General features: G+C 33.6%; 2 protein-coding genes and 1 long non-coding RNA gene across 3 annotated transcripts; all 3 read right to left on the bottom strand.

The window, feature by feature from the left end:
• Positions 1 to 877: 877 nt before the first annotated feature.
• LOC134231605 (uncharacterized) lies at positions 878 to 3,587 on the bottom strand. Its single transcript, XR_009984585.1, has 3 exons — positions 3,432 to 3,587; positions 2,392 to 2,578; positions 878 to 1,508 (listed from the first exon to the last, which is right to left on the bottom strand). It is a non-coding gene; the product is annotated as an uncharacterized LOC134231605 (long non-coding RNA).
• Positions 3,588 to 8,551: 4,964 nt separating this feature from the next.
• Positions 8,552 to 10,500, bottom strand: LOC134231606 (tripartite motif-containing protein 2-like). Its single transcript, XM_062713591.1, has one exon. It carries the CDS (start codon positions 10,472 to 10,474, stop codon positions 8,798 to 8,800), a length of 1,677 nt encoding a protein of 558 aa, XP_062569575.1. The 5' UTR covers positions 10,475 to 10,500; the 3' UTR covers positions 8,552 to 8,797.
• A 4,270-nt stretch (positions 10,501 to 14,770) lies between these two features.
• Positions 14,771 to 15,614, bottom strand: LOC134231607 (uncharacterized). Its single transcript, XM_062713592.1, has one exon. The coding sequence runs from the start codon at positions 15,584 to 15,586 to the stop codon at positions 14,771 to 14,773; it is 816 nt and encodes a 271-aa protein (XP_062569576.1). The 5' UTR covers positions 15,587 to 15,614.
• Positions 15,615 to 23,240: the final 7,626 nt, after the last annotated feature.

A 23,240-nucleotide genomic window follows, 5' to 3' on the forward strand; every position in this document is an offset into this window, starting at 1 on the left:
ATACCAATTATTAGACAACATGTCTGTCTACATTATATAAAAAATCTGTCTTTGGACTCTCAAATATTTTGCTGTACTTTTTACTTAAAGTTGGACACTTTTTTGTGAATTTTCAAATTTTCTCATCCCTGAACTTCAACAAGGAGTTATTTTGCTGATTTAAATATTTTCAAAAATTTAAATTTTGCTGTTGAAAAATACCAGTATATTGTACATTTTTGTTTTCAATCAATAATAATTTCTTAGGGGGTTTAATGGGGTTTTAAGGGGGGGGGGGGGTACCAGAATTGTATTATTTTACATTTTCTTTGAGCAGGGTGATATTCACATACTGCTTAGTACCTGTTTGTCAATCAGTAGACCAAGTGTGTTCTCTCTTATCTTAAAAAAAAAACAACATTTGCTTGATAGATAATAAACCTAGTACACTGGTACCTACTAATAAGTAGATGGCCCTTTTTAATTTGGAGTTCACAAGGTCAAAGGTCAAGGGTTATAATTCTCGATATACCAGTATGTAGATTTTAATCATTCAAAATCTTGAGGACCCATTGCTTGACAAACATCAAATTTAGTACACTGGTTTCTTGAAAAGTAGAGGACCCCTTTAGATTTTGAGGTCACAATGTCAAAGGTCAAGGGTCAAACTGAACAAAAAGGAATATCAGAGCAATTTTCTTGACAGACATATTGTCATGGCAAAAAACTCAAAATGAATAAACACGGAGTGTTAAAAATCAACAAATTAAAACATTTATAATTTTTAATTTCATTGCAGATTAAAATTTGAATATTACTCAATAACTAAGTACATTCAACAACAAAAAAATTACAATGCTTGAATGCTTCCTGATATTTCATATTAACTTCCAAAATTAAAATGACCTTGAAATTGTGTATGCTTGAAAAAAATCTACTTGCTTAAGTATACATGATGGTTCTAAATTAAGGTAGGATTTAAAAGAAAAAATCACAGTTTCCCCAAATCATATTCTGAATTATTTGCTATACCTGTATACAGGAAATTAGTCTTTATAATAGTGTTATATTTGGTAAAACTAAAGCACTGTTGACCTTGAACTTTGATCTTTTCTAACATAACAAACACTTAAAATTTACTCTGAATTTTTGTGTATTCCTGCAAGTGAAACCTGATACATATTAAATATCAAGATATTAACAATGTTTAAGTACATGTACCAATAAAATCGTATAAGTTAACATATATGAAATACCCTGAAATTTTGGCTACTACACACGCTTCTTCAATCATAAACTGTCTTTTTTTCTTCATGTTTGGTACACCATTTGGGTTGATCTTGAGGTCTCAAGCTTTCAAAATCTATAAGGTGTATCCAAACTATTCTGTTCAGTATGACCCCATTTTCTTCCTATGTAGCATCCAATAACTTCTGGAGAAATTTAACAAGCACTGAAATTTCCACTTCTGGTTTAAAGAACAACTGGATTGTCTCAAAATACACAAAAGTAGTACTCAAAGCATGTACCTGTGAAAAAGGACAGTTTTCAAATTAAAATTGAAATAAAACATACTAGACATATTCTAAGATTTTTAAAATAAATGTCATGTTTATGATAATGCTACATTTATATTTATCAATTGAAGAAAATGTCATCAAATGACTTGGGTAAGATTCTTCACAAATTCTTCTGGCTATCTTTGAAGAAAACAAGAGCTTCATATCCTTGAAGTAAAGTAAAAGAGTAGGGAAAATGCATGTGGCAAATCAACAGACAGACAAGGCAATTCCTATCCATGCACTATAGTATACAGTTAGGAAATGGGTATGAGGGAAATAGCAAATTTATGAAATAGTTCTCTGCCGAGGGGAACTTTAAATTTGCTATTTCCCGAGTTCCCATTCCATAACTTTTTTATTATACCGAAACAATGATAGGCGATTTAAATTTTTTTCACCAGATATTCCGACATTTTAAAAAAACCTGTAGAGGCATAATTACAAATGCATGTGGTTTAACACATTGTTTGATAAGTGAAGCATCGTGTCCTTAAACAATTAAATTATTTTAAAAAAGTATTTTCACTGACATTTGAAAAATTATCGTTGTCTTCATTTTGGTAGAATTCAAGTATGATTTTGACATCGCACATCGAAATGTTTTGACGTCATAGCTACATTGCTAATAACATGACGTCACAGACTCGAGATTCCTAGAACGCCCCACCCTCTGAACACTTTGATAATAAATATTCATGAGGGAGTAGTCCCAGGGAGTAGCTCTGATTTTCCAGGGAGTAGTCTTCAGATGAGGGCAATAATCACTTCTCGGGGAAATAGAGATTTTTTTATGGTATTAATTTATACAGAGTAATTACAGTAGAGGTATAATAATATAACATATCTTTACCATTTTCTCAGCAGTGGTAAGTAATTGGTAATGCTAATGCTGCATCTGCATTGTCTCTCCTCTTCTTATTTCTGGATTCTGTTCACAAAGCTACATTGGAAACCCTATGTAGTAATTCTTTATAGCTCCACAGCTGAAAATCCCATTGTAAAGCCCAGCCCTAACCAGGGAAATGAATTTGAATAATCTGAAATTGCACGAGAAATATAAAAATGAAAGGAAATATTCTTTACAAAGTATAATTTCCCAGACTTATATTTATAATATTAGTTATTTTTTAAACACAAACCTGTCAAAGAACACATGGTGACCTTTAATTTGAAAACTAAAGTCTGCACAAGTATTTGACAACTCTTCTTCCTTTAATCATATATGAAAAGCTGAAAATCATAACTGTAGCCATCTTCATAACATTTCATAAATATCTGAAAAAAATATTTTGTTTAGTGAGATTCTTTATAATCATGCAGCCCACATATCAGGCAATAATGATGATTTAATTGACAGTGAAGACCCACCTATTCAATTCTTAATGTACCCTATTAGTAAACAGTCTTTGAAAACCCTGGACCTATTCAACTTTTCATTCCCTCTTCATCACCCCACAAAGGCTACTTATAATATGCTATTTATAATTCTGCAGATGTGAATATTTTGCAATATTGTTGAATTTATACAGATATTTTTATTGCTACATGCACAAGTACCAACCTTGAAATTTCTCTTGACAGGTTTGCTAGGTATATATTCAGGTCCAGTACAATCACTAGATTTAGCCACGTAGGTATTTTTTATAGAAATAAATTACTTTGGTAGCTAAATAAAGCTACTTCATGTAAGTAAATAAAGCTAACTAAGTAGGTAAATCAAGCTACATACATAGCTAAATCTAGTGATTGTACCAGACCTGATAGTGTCTTGTAAAAAATCTCCTCTTGTCCATAATCAAGTCCCCATCAAAATTGTTTATTTATTTATTTTTTTCATATCAATAAGCCTTTTTATAAGGTACATAGTATTATAAACCAAGATCCACCTACCTGTTTCTTTTTCAAATTCAAACATTGTTGATTCGGTATCATCATCACTACATCCGTCTTGCTACCAAATGAATGTTTGCTGTCAGAATCATATTCATCAAAATCAGAGCCAGAATCTGAAGACTCTTAAACAATTCACGCACCTGAATCTTTTTCTGAGGACGTACAAATCGGTAACAAAACGTCTCAGGATGCCATAATGTTTACACGTGGTTACGGAACCGTACATCGATCCCGATGGTTTTCATAATTATGTTCCCCAAACGGAGTTTGGGAACATATTGTTTTTACTTTTTCTGAATTTTTCTTTGTTCTCCGGTACTTTTTTGTCCGCGAGTGTTCTCGTAAACTACTCATCCGATCTATGTGAAACCTTTTTAGGGTCACTAGGTATGTTATGTAGATGTGCGGAACGAAGGTCATTTTGCGCGCACGTGCGTGCGTGTGCGCGCACGTGTAACACGTGAAATGACCAATATAATAGATTTAGCCGTAACTTTTTAAATATTGAATGAAATGCTTTGAAACTCATAATATAAGGATATAATAGTAGTATAGACATGATGACATGGTCAAAATAGCAAGATCTCACGCGCATGCAGGTGCCCTTCGCTGCGATTGGCTGAAACTAAAAGTCTAAATATCTATTTTGTTTTCTGACAAAATCCTTTGAAATTTTGAACATAGTCTTACATTATGAAGATCTACAGCATGATATATAAGAATAATCATGAACGCACGCACATGCACATGTGCTGCAATCTGATTGGCTAAAACTTTAAATGCCTACAACTTTCTTGGTTCTCAATAATACAGGGTGAAATTTCAAATATGAATAGATATAATGATTGCCTACATTATACTACTATCAAAAGTAAATGCATGGACGTGCATGCACATGCGACCGCACACAATGTATTAAAAGACAGTATACTTGAGTGTTTGATGTTCATGCAGAATTAAGAACTTCTAAATGTCAAGACATGTGACATACTGAAGCATGCAGATCTTTTTACCCTTGACCTTGAAACTTAGGTCAAGGTCACTGGTAACCTGAATAAAATGTTGATATTAGCTATTTACCGAAATCACCTTGACCTATGAACTTGAAATCGACCTTAACCTTTGTCCTTGACCCAAGGATAAAAAGAAACATGAAGTACATGTACATGTATCTAGAAACACCTTTCAAAGTTTATTTCGGTTGACAGGTTAGAAGTTAAAGAGGTGGTGGTTTTTAATGACCTTGACCTTTCATCCAAATGTCACAATCAATCTTAAGTTCTTGGAATAAGATACAAGATTCAACTCCAACGTTAAATAGGTTAAGAATAAAAATACCCCCCCACACACACACACACACACAAACAAATCAAATTAATGGCAGCGTAGAGAATCACTGTTAAACTCAAATAACACCTCGGACCCACATAAAATTTCAGGAAAACTGCAGAAAAGAGCTCGAGGAAAGTGTATTAAAATATTTCATTTGAGTTTCCAAAGTATATAGAAATTATTAATTTATACAGAAAAAATTACAAATCCTGTCGTGTTTAAAATTAAAGTGCAGATGACCAAAGTTGGCATATAAACTTTTTATAGCCTATTTATTCAGATGTCGTTAATAGCATTCAATTCTACTGATTTGAAATAATATTTTAATATCAAGCATCCTTTGTTTAATTTACCTTTGAAATTTATTTGAATTTTTTTTTTAGAATTACGCAGTCCCCAGAAATAGCGATTTTCGGTATATTAAAAATCAATATACATGTACGCTCCTTCGTAAAATAATCAGATATTTGCATTCATGAAAAAAATATTAATAAGAAGGTGTTAAACAATATAGGTCATATTAGCTGACACGAATGTTTTTTTTAAACATCTCTTGTAAAACCCAGAGAGTAGCCCCCTATGCATTGGAAAAAATGAATAGTTCCGGTCAAAAAACCTTTATATATTTATTTACAAAGTATATAAAATTTACCAGGCACAGGTATCAGAGTTGTCAAAATGGCCTGAGAGGAAATATTAAAAAAAATTCTGAACAGAAAGGAAAATCCCTTTTCCATGTATGGAACTACTATTGAATAAATATATTTATAAAAGTTATGGTAAAACACGTGTGTTTGTTATGTATGTAGATTAAGTCCATCGGTAAAGGAGATCGATTGGTTGTTTACTGTAGTATGTGTTTACGGGTGAATAGGTTGAATCCGTGCTACGCATGATTCAGTCACGTATAAGGTAGATTTTCGGGTGTTTAAAGTTATTCGAAGTTCGCTGCTACTTTGCAACAGACTTATCCCCCGCCCCACCCACCCCTTTCAGTATGATCGATATTTTGTACATGTTAAAATGTTGTTTAATGTTGACTGTCGTTTTATTTTAATTCTTTTCTTTTGTAGAATGATATGGATTTCAGAAGTTAAACTAAAGACTGTGCTTTGTATACTGTATACATTTCATTAAAGTCTGTTGCACTCGCGCATGCGAGCTCATCCTATATAAAGTGTTTTGAGTTTAATTTATAAATAATTTATGTTCGTTTGAACTGGTGAATTTAGAACATAAGTTCATTTTGATTGGTTAGGTATTGGCGTGATACCCTTAGTCGACTTTAACCCTGCCTTGTCGTCGGAATAAAACCAACTTTGAGCCCGAGGTTAAAATAAGTAGAGAAATAAAATGTGAATCGATATATTAGAAATATGACATATGCTTGAAAAATGGTTAATTTATATATGTATTTTTTTCTTTGATTCGCGGGATAGAAAGATATGTTAATCGCTTAATCAGCATGCCAAAATCATCTTGCATATGCATGTACATGTACGTGTGCGCGCATGCAAAACGTTAAACAATATATCGTTGATAGTTGATATCATTGTAACCTTTATATTCTTAAATGAAATCCTGGGATACTTAGCATATTTATAAAAGGTCTTAGAGGAATAAGGCACGATAAGGGACATGGGGAGCGTTTGGGGAACATCTGTAACGGTCCCCGTTACAATTAGCACTAGTTTTTTATGCCTTTTATACATGGGCCACTAGTATATACGTAACAAATTACATTCACAGGAGGGACAATTTTCTTCAAATCACACATAATTTATGCCTAAAACGATTAGATGACAGAAATCTGTTTATACACTTTGTAAACATAATCATTATCTACCTTCTCTACAGAAGAGCGCAACAGGGGAGATAATTCTAACAAAATCTAAAGAAATAGTAAAATAGGTTTTTTTTTCACAGGAAAAGCAGGAAAAAAATATTTATAGCTTTTATAAAATTAAAAATAATTCTTATTGTTTATATTTGTAAATATTATACACCAAATTCATTAAAATTACTGTTAATAGTAAAACTTATAAAATCATGAATTTTTCCATCATTTGAATTTGAGGTAATTTCATTACGATATAACTTTTCTGTCCTTGAGAGTCCAAAGGTGGATTTTACATATTGTTGGGATAATATCCTAGAGATTCTTAAATGCACAAAATTCTGAAAAAAGAAGCGTCACTTTCTAAGAAATGTATCCCTGAATATTAACAAAAAATGAACCATTATCATTTCTTGGCACCATGCCAATATCTGTGTCCTCGGGACAGGCTTCTATATAGGGGTTTTACAAAAAAATTGATTCCAGCTTAATTTTGGGACTTATTTCTATGAGAACATGTTGCCCTTTTATTTATGTATTGTTTTTTCTTTTTTACTTTTAAATATTGAAATTGTCATTTTTACACCAACTTTTTTGCATTTTCCCTTGAATATTGACCAAAATGAATTATTGGCTGTTACTAAAAATAGAAACAACCGATGCAAAAATAAACAACATATTTCTGACTCTCAATGGGTGTCCTTTAAGTTAATAATAAAAATTAGTTTGTTCTTGAGAGTGCCTCCCAGAGCATTTTTCTATATATCTGCATGGTTTTCTCGTAGACAGGCTCTTAATAAATAAAAAGAACTACAAATGTTGTTTTTTCTGCCGAGTTCCCAAAGTCCATTGATCGAAATGAACATATTTTCATCTATGTATGTATGGAGATAATTGTACGAATTTTCGCAAAACGTACTAGTATTTGGCAAGAGAATAATATATATAACGTTATAATTTTTGTAAAACTTGAATAAAGCTGTAAACCAAGTTGCCATTTATATTCGATCAATTTTCAAAGAAGTGTAACATGTAGGCAGGAATCGAGAATTATCGTGCATAGTTCTTTATTTTTGATATTTTATTTGGTTAATAGGGATTTATGGTTACTAAGGGTTTATTGGGTAACTGAAAGTTTAATTTTTACTCTATTAATTATATTTTATGTATATAGACATTGTACACAAAATACACAAAAAATATGTGACTGTCACATTATTATTTGTTGTTCTGATGTTCACCGTGGTTGCATACAAACTGTTAAGAAATCTTCATACACTTTTATACATTTTTTTTATGACTGTAACGCTGTTGCTAAGGATTTCTTTTATGCCTGTAGGATAAAATTTTGAATTCTAAAGATACATAGATCTTAATCCTTAAGATACAAACATTGAACCTTACAATTTCATATCACAGTACACAAACATTCCTTTTTCTCAATATTTTTATGCATTTAAAGTTGTTACTAGGGACGTGTTCGGTTGCCATGGAAAAAAAAATTCTGTATTCCACCTACAATTTACAATGTTTCTAGGATTTTTATCATGTGTTACTTAAAAAATATGGAATACATACATAATTCTATAAATAAATGTTTCTGAAATTGACTTTAAATTCAATTCATGGTTGTTATATTTGATGTGTTGCTAGGCAACCAAATTACAGGGATAACACCAAAAAAATATCATTTCCTGTTAAACTTGGGAATACCCTTGGATTACATATAATATTAGTTTTTTTGAAGAGGGGGCCTAGATTGGCTCTTGTCCCATCTTATTCTTTCAAGGTATTTTGCATTACCCATGAATTTTAATAACTCACTGTGATCCACTAACTCAAACTAAAAATAAATGTGACATTTCATGTACAGTAGGTACGCATCACATGTATGCAAACAGCTCTGACAAATACAAAATATAAGCAAGCTTCTGAGAGGCGTTGCACAATGTTTGATAAAAGTTTTACTTAAGACTATGAATATACATGTACATAAATTCTATAGAAAAAATCTTCTGATTGAAACCACAGGACCATGGAAAAGCATTGAGTTACTAGTAGGCAGCAAAGGGCCTCTTGTGCCGTATATTAAAATCTGCTGTTTTAGAGTAATTGAATTTTTTCACAGTTCTAATTCACGTAGACACAGAGAAATTATCTCCTAGTATCTGATTCTCAGTCACAAAATTTATTTCTACACATTGCTTAACACGTATTTGATTTTCTTTACTTTACCACTGTCACACTCAGCAACAAAGAGGTTGTCTCTGGTGTCTACACATAAACCATATGGACAGTGTAGATCACAGTTATCAATGTAACGGAGGAACTGTCCGTCCTGATCTAAGATGTGGATACAGTGGTTGTTGCAGTCTGCTGTCAGGATCTGACTCAGGCTGTTTGTTGTGATGTCGGCCAGTTTAAATGGTATGTTGGTAGAAGAGGGATGACCAGTGTATCTAAATCGGAGTTTCCCTGTCTGATTAACCACCACTACTGCATTGACTCCGCAGTCTGCCACACAGATATCAAAGTTCCTGTTCTCACTGATGTATTTAAGGTTGTAAGGCGAATAAAGAGGTTTACTTTTACTTTCAAACTGAATGATTTGTTTTTCTGTAGATCCAGAGTAACGGACAACTTTTGATTGTTTATAATCATCACTCCCCATGGTAACCAGCAGGTCACCAGAGGAGGTACTACAGACATTGAAAGGTCTCCACCCCTGTAGTCTGATCACTTCCTGTATCTGTTCATTTTTTACTATGTTCACACTTCTTGTTCCAGGGTCAGTGTAAACTAGATCTCCACTACCTGTTACTGTTATACCTCGTGGTATGTTACCAGACTTGGTTTGGATTGACTTGAGTAGTTTTTCCTGAAGGTTGTAGAGTTCCATGATTTTGTCATACCCATATGTCCAGATTTCTTCGTCATTGCGACAGGTCACACTGTCCATATTCCTAGTGCTTACATGTATGGTGATGATGACCATTGGTTGATCAAGCAGTAGTTTGATTGGAGAACATGATACAGTATCTGGTGTTTTCATTGTGTAGCCATGTTCTTCTGTTGTAATGGATAATGCTGAAAGAGAACCAAACTTTCTATTGGCCCTTTCTGTGTTGATCTGATGAGGATAAAAACTTGGTAATTTAACGTTGACTTTAGGAGGTAAACTTCTGAATTCAGCATTCCTAGATTTGTAAGCAGTGGATAGGAAACTTTCATTTGAATTTAATATTTTCTTGAGATCAAACAGACTGTGTTTTACATCAAATAATATCTGTTCAATTTCTTGACCCTTTTTATTCAGAACAGCTAGGTGTTTAGATTTCATCTCATCAATTTCAGATTTCTTTTTGTTGACTATGATGTCAATTTCTCTGTGCCAGTCCTCTCCTTGGTTCGTGACAGCTGTTGTCAGTTTCTCATAATGTTTTTCTAAGTTTACTTTTTCAAAGTTTAATTCTGCTGCGATTTCCTCATAAGTAGGAAGTATTCTTCTTTCTAGTTCTATCGAATCCTTGTTTAGAGTTTCTTTAATGAAGCTGGATTTTTGCAAAATATCAATTATTTTATGCTTATGATGTTTATCAGAGAAGATGCAGATCGAACAAACAGGAATTTCACATTTTTCACAGTAAAGTTCACAATGTTTCTGGGTATGATTTCGACATATTGGAAAGCTAAGAGTAGAATTTCTTTGTTTGTATGGTACAACTTTATGTTTTATAGATGAATCAGAGAGATGATCCCCTACACAGGCCTTACACAGGTTAATCTGGCAAAGTTCACAATGACTCTGTAATGCATCTCTTTGACACAGGTCACAGAGGAGGAGTACTTGAGCTCTGTCCAGGTGATCCATTACTGTTTCTTTTTTTTTGGTCAAACGATTAGATAACTCTATATTAAAATAAATGGAAATTTAGATCACTGACTATAGTATTGAATTTCAAACAAGAACAATGCATTCAAGAATTTTATTTTGTAGTTGAAATTGTAAGATAAAAAGAGAATAAGAAAATTGATCGATTTAAAAAAATCTATAATCAGTACAAAACAATAACATGAATAAAGAAGGCATTAACACTAACCTCCTAGAACTTCAAGTTTTTTGGTTACTAGGAGTAAGCACTGGTGCCCTATGCATTGATCAGGTTACTGAACTAAGTCAAATTTAATATGAAAACAAAGGCCAAACAATTTGTATGAATCACGTCAGCTAAACAAAAGACCCAATAAGAGGTTATGTTTGCTAAGAAGATTACAGTCACTTTATAAATGACAGGAAAAATAAATTTAAAATGCTTTCTAAAATTCTTAATGTTTGAGAATGTTATTTAGAAAAAAAACATTGCACATTATAGTTATTTGTATAATAGGTAAAATCAAGTTCAGCTCTCTGATGTATTTTAGATATAAATTAATTGTATTTTACTACACTTGAGATTGATAATGACAGATGTTAAAGTTAAATGTTGTGTTGTCTCACCTTGAGATCAAATATGGCCTCCTTGAAATCTGACATATTCTACAATTTACTTCCTGGTCTTTATTCCAGATTTTTACCTGTTACAAGGTTGTGCATGATTTAAATACCTAAGATATTTTTATCTGACGGTCTGAGAAGTTTAAATAAAGGGTGTTTAGAAAGTCTGTTCAATTATTGAAATATGTTCAAAGAAGTGTAAAAGTTTAAATAACTAATTTTCCTGTGAAAAATATGTCTGACAAATCAGAAGATCATTTCTCTATTTACAAAAATAGATTTCTAGCAGGAAATTATAAAACATTTCTCCAATGTCATAAGAATATAAATGAACATATCTTTAAGACATCCCCTAAAACTGCTGATCATTTTTTTCTATGAAAAAGTAGGATTATATTCTTTTGTTTCTTTACAGCTTATCTTGCATCGTATTATAATCAGAGCTCAGTTGAAAAATAATTTTATCATATTGTATATTGCCGGAAGCGGCCAGTGTAAAGACTAGCAATGACACCAATAGAATAATGGCCAGGAGTCATTGTTCTACAGCAAGAAATGACCCCTTATTCGACTTCAAAAAAGGAACATTTTGCCCGTTGAAAAAGTGTCATCACCCTAAAAATTTGCCTACCCCACGTGAAGAAAAATTACCTTATAGAATAATGACCCTTTGTGGATTAAATTTGACTTTTTACGGGGAAAACAAAGATAGATAAAGAGACTTATTAGACCTATTAGCCAAACTGGGATTAAATTGGTTATATCTTGATTTCATTATATTTTACAATTCTTGCTATTTTACTCGTAAAGTCAACGATGATTCAGAATCTAAAACAGTAAAGATTTACTGAGCCCAAGGGGCTAGCTTAACATTGTTTTACGATGGGGGAAAATCGTCGTACCAAAAGAGAAATGCAGCAATATCATATATTATTTTATTTCCGCATGAAAATAGTGATCAGGATATCTGTCTATCTGTCTGTTACGCATTGCAGTACCCCTTTTCTATCAACAACTATCTCCTCTTATACTCCTGAATGACATTTAATGAGACTTTATCAGATTCTTCGTTACATAGTGCCATTATGCATCTTCTACTTTACTTTTTGATCTGACGCATTTTGTGTTCCCAAAAACAAAACGTGGGCACTACCATTATACTCATATGGGCATATGGGAGGTGGGGGTATCACTTTGTGAGCTTAGTGTTTACAGTACCTCTAATTTATATCTTGTTTTACTCCACCCCTTTAACAAGTTCTGTGTATACCGGTATTTTACCAGAGAGTTTAGAGTGAAAATCAAAGCAATATTTTGTTTGTGGTGTTTCGGAGGTCCGTGTTTGTGTTTGCTCTGCTCTCATTTTGTTTTGTTTTATGGACTTTGATATTGAATACTGTTCGTTATCGCCATATCCTTCTTTATTGAATTAAGAGATTGATGTTGTTGATAAATATTACTTTTAAAAAAGGCATTCAAATAATCACTTTACGTCAAGGAATGATTTTGATGTTATTCAGATTTCTCAAGTTAATTTTGTGTTATTATATACCGTGAAATTGTTAATTTTCTTAGGAGTTTAATTTTCAGTATTATCGAGGTATGGGGAGACTCATTAATTCATGACCACCATGAAATATAAAATTTCATATTCATTACTACTACATATGGCTGAAACTAAAGTCTCAATATCTTTCTTGTTTTACGTCATAATCCTGTGAAATTTTGAACTTAGTCACATATTATGAAGATCTACCGCATGATATATAAGAATTATCATGAAAGCACATAAATCCACGTGTGCTGCAATCTAATTGGCTAAAACTTTACATGTCTATATCTTTCTTGTTTCTCAACAAAACAGGATGAAGTTTAGAATATGAATAGGTATTATGGATTCCTACATGATATTGCTATCAAAATTGAATGCAAGGTCGTGCTTGCATGCACATGCGCACACGCAATGCGTAAAATGAACAATATATTTGAAAAACGGTAAAATTTATATTTTTATGACTTTTTAATGATTTCTGGAATATAAAGAAATGTTAATGGTTTAGACAACATGTCCTGATCACCTTGCATGTGCATGCACGTGCGTTTGCGAACAATGCGTTAAATGACAAAAAAGTGATATTATTGTAGCTTTTAAAATTCTTTTATGAAATCCTGCGATACTAAGCATATTGAAAACAGTTTTAAAGGAAATTTGCACAAAAAGGGAGTTGGGGAGCATTTGGGGAACATCTGTAACGGTCCCCGTTACAATTAGAACTAGTTATTTTTTTTTTCTTCTTCTTCTTCCTGGAACTTTTTTGTCCGGGAATGATCTTGTAAACAGTTCGTCCGATGTAGGTAAAACCTTTTTAGGGTTAGTAGACATGTTATGTAGATTTGCGGAATCAAGGTCATTTTGCGCGCACGTGCTTGCAAGAGCGTGCACGTGCAACACGTGAAATGACCAATATACTAGATATAGCCACAACTGTTCTATTTTTAAATGAAATGCTTTGAAACTCATAATGTGAGGATATATTAGTAGTATAGACATGACGACATGGTGAAAATAGCAAGATCTCACGCGCATGCACGTGCACTACACTCTGATTGGCTGCAACTAAAGTCTCAATTTCTTTCTTGTTTTTTGACGAAATCCTTTGAAATTTTGAACATAGCCATGCATTAGGATATCCTACAACATGAAATAAAGCAATTATCATGATAACACGTGCATGCACGTGCGCTGCAATCTGATTGGCTGAAACTTTAAACAGCTATAACTCCCTTGGTTTTCAACCAAACAGGATGGGATTTGGAACATAGATAGATATAATGGACTTCTACAAGTAGGTATGGTCACCATGCACATGCATACACGTGCGTGCACATGTGCTGCAATCTGATTGGCTGAAACTTTAAACAGCTATAACTCCCTTAGTTTTCACCCAAACGGGGTGGAATTTAGAACATAGATAGATGTAATGGACTTCTACAAGAAGGTATGGTCACCACGCTCATGTATGCACGTGCGTGCACGTGAAATGAGTTAAATCAAACATACACTTGAATGAGGGTATTTTTTTTTTATAATTTTGGATTAAATACTTTAATATTCAGTATGTTAAAAATATAGATTGTGTAGACAAGACGATATGGTCATGACACAAATGCATTCCCATGTGCACGCGTGCAATGCTAAAGTTTAAATGATTTTTGTACACTTCTTTGTTTATGTTGTTAAAATCTCAGATGCATAGAGGTTGTCTTATTTAATGAAGCTTACAGGGAATATGGCACCAAAAGGGAGTTGGGGAGCGTTTGGGGAACATCTGTAACGGTCCCCGTTACAATTAGCACTAGTTATTCATAATATTCACAGTGAGATAAACAGATATTCAAAGTTTCTTCTGATATTACCTATAATTGTTATATATATATATATTTTTTTTATTTATTCACTTTATAATCATTGGCAAAAAAACAATATGTAAAGTTTAATCATACAATATCTTGTGAGATTGGTAACGGGATAAATTCCAATCACAAACGTGTTGTTATTGGTTTACAATACATCGTTTACTTGTATTTAATTTTCTTATATCTACCACTAAACTCGATCACAAATAGATTGTCTCTAGTGTCTATACATAAACCCCATGGATACTTTAGTTGTCAATGACAGTTATCGATGTAACAGAGGAAGTGTCCGTCCTGATCTAAAGTGTGTATACAGTGGTTGTAATAGTCTGATGTCAGGATGTGAAATTGACTGTCTGTTGTGATGCCGACTGGTTCAAACGAATATCTCTTTGTAGTAGAAGAATGGCCTGCGTATCTGAATCGGAGTTTTCCTGCCTGATTAACCACAACTACTACACCGGCTCCATTGTCAGCTACACAGATATCCAAGTTCTTGTTCTCACTGATGTATTCAATCGTGTTAAAGTTACCGGATGAGTACAGAGGTTTACCTTCACTATCAAACTGAATGGCTTGTTTCTCTGTGGAGCCAGAGTAACGAACAACTTTTGATTGTTCTTCAACATCATTGACCATGGTAACCAGGAGGTCACCAGAAGAGATACTACAGACATAACGAGGTGTCCACCCCTGTAATCTGATCACTTCCTGTATCTGTTTATTCTTCACTATGTTTACAGTTCTCATACCAGGGTCAGTATAAACTAGATCTCCACTCCTTGTCACTGCTATGTCAAGTGGTATGTTCCCAGACTTGGTTTGGAATGATTTCAGTCGGTTTCCCTGGAGACTGTAGAGTTTCATGATTTTATCATCTCCACATATCCAGATTTCTTCATCACTTAGACAAAAAATACTGTATAGTCTATACGCAGTGGATATGGTGTTGATGAGCTCTGGTTCATTAAGCAGTGGTCTGACTGGAGGACAGGATACAGCTTCTGGTGTCTTCAGTATGTAGCCATGTTCTTCTGTTGTTATAGATAATGCTGACAGAGAACCAAACATTTGATGAAGCTGTTCTCTGTTGATCTGATGAGGAGAGAAACTTAGTAACGAAACTTTGACTTTAAGAGGTAAACTTCTGAATTCAACATTCCTGGATTTGTATGTAGATGCTATGGACACATCATGGGGGTCTAATACTTCTAGTTTCTTCAGATAACGTATGCTCTGTTCAACTTCAGATGTAATCTGTTGTATTTCAATTTCCCGTCGGTTTAGAACAGCCAGGTGTTTAGTTTTCATTTCATTAATTTCTGATTTCTTTTTATTGACAATATTGTCAATTTCTCGGTGCCAGTCTTCTCCTCGTTTGGTGATCGTTAACGAAACTTTCTGTAAGATATCTGTTACTGTATAGGGGATTAATTTCACGGGTTGTAATTTTCACGTTTTTCTCTTCTCTGACCCCGTCGCGGTTTCTTGAATTCGCGGAATTGGTATGTAAGAAAAGTTTCCTCCCTTATCTATACATTTTGAAAAGCTTATTCACTGTTTCTTGAATTCACGGATTAATCAACACCGTGAATATAGCGAATATTAACACCGCGAGTTATTTTCCCCCTATACAGTAATTTATGTCCATGATGTTTATCAGAGGAGAGACAGGTAGAACAAACAGGAATGTCACAATTCTCACAATAAAGTTCACAATGTTTCTGGGTGTGGTTTGGGCATTTTGGGTAGTTCACGTTAGGAGTACAACTTCTTTTTTTGTATGGTACAACTTTGTGTCTTATGGATGAATCAGAGAGATGTTCCCCTACACAGGCCTTACACAGGTTAACCTGACAAAGTTCACAATGACTCTGTAATGCAGCTGTTTGGCACATGTCACAGAGGAGAAGTATTTGAGCTCTGTCCAAAGGGTCCATCACTAAGGTAAAAACATTTAAGTAAAGACGTGGATCACTGACACCAGAAATTATACTTAAACATGTTAAATCTAGCAAAAACAATGGGGAAATCTAGTTTGTCTGTGAAATTAGGACAAAACCGTATGGAAATGACAGAAAAGTTAAGTTAATTAATTGTCTTTGTGTTTGTAGTTTTTTTTATCAAGAAAGAAAAATGACTTTACACCTCATAATATTATATATTAGTTTGACCTAGAGCGCCTCTTTTGGGCATCAATTAATGTATTCTAATAATTTTTTGATCTACTAGTTTACACATGGATAATGCTTTGGTAATGTGTGTTAAATCATAAATATTATCTTGTCTCACCTTAAGATCCAAAATGTCCTCCCTCATAATCCTAAATTTTCTTTTTACGCTTTATCCTTGTTTTACCTGTTACCACGGCATGTGCATTCAATACCCGACATATCTTTATCTGTCAATATAAAGATAAAGTTATAATAAGATTAAAGATAAATCTCGTGGAGGATACTAGCCTTTTATTGAATATAAAACTTAGCTTTAGGGGACGACCATTTGATTCTTTGTGAGGGAGAGGTGGAGGGCTGACAGATATCAAAAAATGTTCCAAATAATTCGACTGGACAGGAAGTAAATAAACTGTCCCTGACATCCCACCCCATTCTAATTATAGTTATGGACTTTGAGGTTCTCCTTTTATATATCTATTGATATACTTTATGTTGTCGGTTGTCATTCGTCCAGCGTTAACATTTGAACAATTTCAGCTTTTTTCTGAAACTGCTCAATCCAAATTCAACCAATTTTGGCATATAGAATCTATGGGTGAAGAGGAACAGCAATTGTGAATGTCATAGCCCTACCCCCCCCCCCCCCACCCTGGGGCCTGATGGGGTGGGGTAAAAACCATTAAAATTAATGCAACCCTTTAAAATATTCACCTTTACTCCTTGACATCAAGCAATCAATTTTTGAACTGTTAGTTTGAATGTAATAAGCATTGATCTTCTACCAAAATTCTGAAATTCATGCCACAGGGTGTGAAGTCTATAGCTAGGACAGGGCTATATAGATTATAAAGTGAAAATAATCTTTTTCTCTGCTCCTGAGTACTAAACAAACAAATTTAATGTATAGTTATGATGAGGAAGTGTGTCTTTTCAAAACCACAGGAACATTACAACCCCCCCCCCGACATTTGACAATTTTTAATATATTGGTATTGTCAACACCTGAATAAAACATCATGAAATACTTTTATTACTTATTTCTAGTTATTCTAATCTAAAGTTGCATTAATTCAATCTAAGTCACCTGTTAAGATTCAATACCAAATGAATTGGCATACTTTAGAAAGATCTAAACTGATAATTGAAACATGTTTTTGGCTTCAAAAAAATTGTATTATAATCAAGATAAATCAAAGGTAACGAACAGCAATCGATCTTTAAAATAAAACTAGAGCCGAGCTCGTTGCAAAGCAACGAGTAGGTATTCCGTCCTGTTTGACTGGAAGTAACTTTCATTGAAAAAAAAAATGAGTAATGAAGTCCAAAAATGGGTTAATCCTCCAAATCTATGTTAATTATTGCAAAATTAAGCCATTCTTGGTACTTCCGGTTTGACCGAAAGTAACGACGACGGACGGAAAATTAATATTTAAGCTTCTAGTGACACATGTTACCCAAAAACCTGTCCAAAACGGCAAAAATTATGCATTTTCTGACTACTTCCGGTTCGGTCGGAAGTGACGTCGACGGACTATTTTGACAACCCCATTAGATAAAGCTTGATATTTTGAACAACTTTGCTTATTTAATGTATAACAAATTCTCAATAATTTTTAGATATCTGGAAAAAAACTTTTCGCCCCTCTAGATCCCTTAATGTAGGGGTCAGCCCTTTTTTAGACATATCATTTGAAAGATCTTCTAATTCTGCACAAATTATGTTCTATATATTTTAACAAAATATTTTTAGTTTAGTTAAGATAAAAAAGAAAAATATGAGTAATTTTTGGTTCTTTTAAGCGTTCTAATTTTGACCCCGATATAGCGCCATTTTGAATAGAGAAATCGAAAAACAAAAACCAATGTGCACAACTTCAATCCTTCTTTTATCTAAAATCAGTAGAATTTCTGCTCCAGCTTTAGCCGTCTCTGAGCCTTTGTCTGGAAACGAAAGCATATAAATTTTCCTTTAAAGGGTAATAACTCAAAACCGGGAGTGGCTTTTCGAAATTTTAGACAGCATTCTGATAGAGTTTATTAACGTCTATAACCTCTGAAAATTTGTGCGAAATCCATTGAGAAATGAGTGAGATATGAGACTTCAAAGTTGGCGTCTAGGAAGTAGAAGAAAAAAAAAGAATAACTAGAGAAAAGCTCGTTGTAAAGCAACGAGTAGGTCTTCCGTCGAGTTTTGACCGGAAGTGACGTCAACAAGAGAAAGGAATGAGTTAAGATGCCTTCAGTGTCTCTAAAATTCAAAAGTTTTCATTTTTGCGTCAAAACCTTCAAAATAAGCTATTTTGGCTACTTTCCGGTTTCACCGGAAGTGACATCATTTGACAAATTTAGACAATTAAGGCATCATTTCCGGCTGACGTCAAAGTCACAAGTACAATAAAAACTTTGAAAAAAACTCACTTAAAACCATTTATTCTATTTCTTTTGACGCAGGAGAGAAAGTTTTCACCGGAAGTTATTCAAATGGATGCGTTTTGTTGACGATTGTTAATGTGAACATAGGTTTTACTTGCCATTATTCAAAACGGTTAAATTTTTCAAAAAATCTCGAAAATTAATGTCACTTCCTGTGTCGACCGGAAGTGACGGATGCAAAATCAAAAGATGCCATGCATAACTGAAAGAGATGTTTTATCATCCACGAAAATATCGTGATTAAATCTTTGGTGGTTAAGAAGGAGTTGCTTGGACAAAATGGCAAATTAAAAAAAGAAAATTGGACAAAAAATGTGACCGGAAGTGATTTTTCAAAATTTAAAAAAATACGGTCTGGAGATATTATAACAATGCATCATTCCTGAAAAAATCTTTGAAATCGGTCAAGTAGTTTCCGAGAAATCACGTGTACTATGAAAAGGGAAAAATAATAATAATAGGAAACATAAGAAAAACAGTAAGGTCTTCCGAAGGAAGTCGGAAGACCTTAATAATCTTTACCAACAGAATCAGTAGAAGGTCTTCCGTTGGTCCTTAATTAGGACACAGATTTGTGAACAAAGCATAAACATGGACCCTGTTGTATACGCATGGTACTAAGACGCCATATTAATTGGAACTCTTTTGTTATGAAGATACAAAACGTAATAACCAAGTCGTACAACAAATGATTCATATATCACAGACCCCTGCATAGAAAATTCAGAGGTGGTATCACTCGCAGAAAGCCAAATACATTGACGGGACATGTCGTTTTCGATTTCAGTACAAAAACGAAAGCCATACAATTGGTTTAATACATGTCAGTCTAAAGACGATCATTTTAAAATGTAAAACCTAGGTGTTTCATTTTCAAAAATAAACTATTTGCTATATTTAGCCACCAACCCCCACCACCCTTAAGAAAAAACAAGGGAAAGTAGTAATGGAAAGAACTCATTCTTGTTAACGTACATACGTAAGTATATTGGGAAATAAAGGCTAATATAGTGTTTATTTAATTCATACATAATGTTTAAAATTCAGTTACTTTCGTTATCTTGAAAAATAATCTATCAATAAAACGGATTTACAGATGTGTCAGTCTCTCTATGGTATCTTCTATTCCAAGCTCACAGACAGAAGTTTGTACATATGAAAATTTTGTTCAGTAGTTAGATAGAAAAATAAGTTATTGGATTTCTTTCAGGCACCTCACAGAAATTAGAGAATGTTTGCGTGTGATGATCCACGCATTGTATGGAGTAATGATTTGGACATAGAAACACATCATCAGGGCCGTAACTACCATTGAGGCAACGGAGGCAATTGCCTCCTCTAGATTTTCATTTTTTTTTTTTTTTTTTTGGAAATAAGAAACACAACACAAGCAGCTGGATCAAGATTGATCATTTATTTGTTTGATTATAGCCACCTGAGCAATTTTTCAGCTATCCAGTGAGTGTCACCATTACCTATGCTCGGCGTTCAGGGCCTTTGAGCAGAGAGGGATCTTTATCGTGCCACAGCTGTGACACGGGGCTTCGGTTTTAAACTTTATGCGGTCTCATCCGAAGGACCAGTCCCCATGTCCCATAGCGAAATTCGAACAACGGCGATCGATCATTTTAGAACTGCATTTAGTACAGTGAAAACTATTCAGAATGAATCGACGGGTACGATCTTCCCAGATACCCCTATTGACTTAAATAATTTTATCTTTTTCTTGGGAAAAGTCAGTTTCGTATTTATCATTGTTTATATTTACATTCAGAAGTTAAAATTCAATTGAAGCATCAGATGAGTATTGTGAGTTAACGTTAGTTGGTTGGTTATTGATTGTTTTACGTCCCGCTCAAGAATTTTTCACTTATATGCCATAATGGAGACGTCTCCATTGCCGGTAAAGGCCTGCAAAATTTAGACCTATGCTCGGCGCTCAGGGCCTTTGAGCAGGAAGGGATCTTGATCGTGACACACCTGCTGTGACACAGGACCTCGGTTTTTTTCCGTCTCATCCGAGGGACTGTCCCATTCAGTTCCTTCTTACAACACGCCATATAAGTGAAATATCAAAGCTAGACGATCACCGTTAAGCCTTCAGACAATATTGAAAATGGGAATAACGATTGAAATTTATTTAATCATATCTATCTAAATAGTACATAAATAGGTAATATAATAAAGTGGTAAGCATTCTCAAAAATAAAAATCAAGGAAATGGTCCAAATTGAGCCGTTTGAAGCAATTTTTTTGCAGGGGGCGCTTCGCACCCCCCGATCTTTAGGGGCCTCAATCGGCGGCCCCCAAAGCCCCGCCTCCTCTATCTTTTACCCCTAGTTACGGCCCTGATCATGTCTCAATAATTATTTTGACAAATTTGTAAGCTCTCACCAACATACGAAGTTTGATAAAATATATTCAGTTGTTTGTTTGAAATATAAAAGAGGGCACAAAAGTTTGAAAAGAAATGTCTATTGCCTATGCAATGTCTATCTTTGGGAGACTAACCCACCACCCCCACCCCTAAAATCCAAAATCCTATAGTTTTTTTTTTTTTTTTTTTTTTTTTAAGAATAGTGCCAACTTTTCAGAAATTTAGTATCACTAAATATGGTCCCCCTCTCTCGACCTACTGACTAGAAATGGCTCGACTCATAAATTTACATCCCATTACACGATATGTATTTTCTTTATGATTTTTATTCCTTGTGAAATGGTGCTCCGGCGTGATGTTAATTGTAAATGTTTATTTCATACAGTAAACTAGTAAGTACTAAAACAAGGTAATTCATAACGATTTTATGTGTTTAATTTTCTTTGTTTTTCATTGGTGATAATCAAAATTTTGGTAGATAAAATAAGTTATCCGTGTCAGACTTACAAATTCTTAATTTTTAACTTTGTGCACTCATTTTTCCTTGACTGGAATCAAAGAGTTGAGAATTTACAGTACACTATTTAACAGCTGTTTGATAATAATACTAATACTTCACAATATTACACAATTCCTCTTTTAAAAGTGTTAATATTATTTGAAACATTTTCCAACTGTAATTATCTTCTACATTTTAACATTATTATGTACATCCATTTTAAGAAGAGGTCTGGAAAAAAATCCATGTTAAGAATAGACCACGTGCTGCTATCCATTAACTACTTTCATGGTTCTTTAAACTCATTTTGCAGACTATAGTACCTTGTTTTGAACTTGAAATAACCATTTAAAAGTTCAAAATTTACTCGCTTTTTCAACAAATTGTTGTAGAGGGAACATTATTGCACATTTGCATAGTTTTTTTTATGTTTTAAGGCTTTGCTGAATTCTGTAGCTGCGCAGTTCTTAGGAGCTTTTCAAAGGAATTTTTCTTCAAAAATATAGATTATATAAATTATACAAAACATGCATCTGATTATGCATATTTATTGTATCTTTATCATAAGGACTTGACATTTGATCAAAATGTAATATATTTTAGCCATTTCAAGAAGTATTATCATTTTTTTTCTTTTAGCTCTAAAGGTGGCCGTACATCTCCCCTTATTTCTTGTTTCATACTCGGACATACACATCGTATTCCTTTTGAGATATTGAAGATGCTTTCCCATGTTATGTTTTTTTTTATTGAGCAGTCATTCCAACAATCAATAGAATAATAATACGAGCAACTATTTATAAATAAACTTTTATTCATATATTACATTATCAATATTATTTTCAATATTTTCACACACACACACACACACACATACCCTCACTCTCTCACACACACACACTCTCCCTTTCTCTCTCTCACACACACACCCTCCCTCACACCCTCACACACACACACACACACCCTCACACACACACACCCTCACACACTTACACACACCTCAGTACCAGAAAGAACCTGAATCAAACAATAAATTCTTGTGATTTGTGACATTGAAAAACTTTCACAAACAAGTCTATTTTTAAAAAACATTGATTACATGTACATGTATTTGATTTTTTTAAACTTTACTACTGTTATACTCTGTCACAAAGAGGTTGTCTCTGATGTCTACACATAAACCCCATGAACTGTCTAAATCACAGTTATCAATGTAATGGAGGAACTGTCCATCCTGAC

Source organism: Saccostrea cucullata, unplaced genomic scaffold, assembly GCF_032062105.1.
Source record: "Saccostrea cucullata isolate Sc308-1 unplaced genomic scaffold, CSIRO_AGI_Scuc_v1 ctg4623, whole genome shotgun sequence".
Lineage (NCBI taxonomy): Eukaryota > Metazoa > Mollusca > Bivalvia > Ostreida > Ostreidae > Saccostrea > Saccostrea cuccullata.

What these genes read in the sequence shown, in the direction of transcription:
- LOC134231606 (XM_062713591.1), bottom strand. Translation starts at nt 10,474, where the DNA reads ATGGATCACCTGGACAGAGCTCAAGTACTCCTCCTCTGTGACCTGTGT.
- LOC134231607 (XM_062713592.1), bottom strand. Translation starts at nt 15,586, where the DNA reads ATGTTTGGTTCTCTGTCAGCATTATCTATAACAACAGAAGAACATGGC.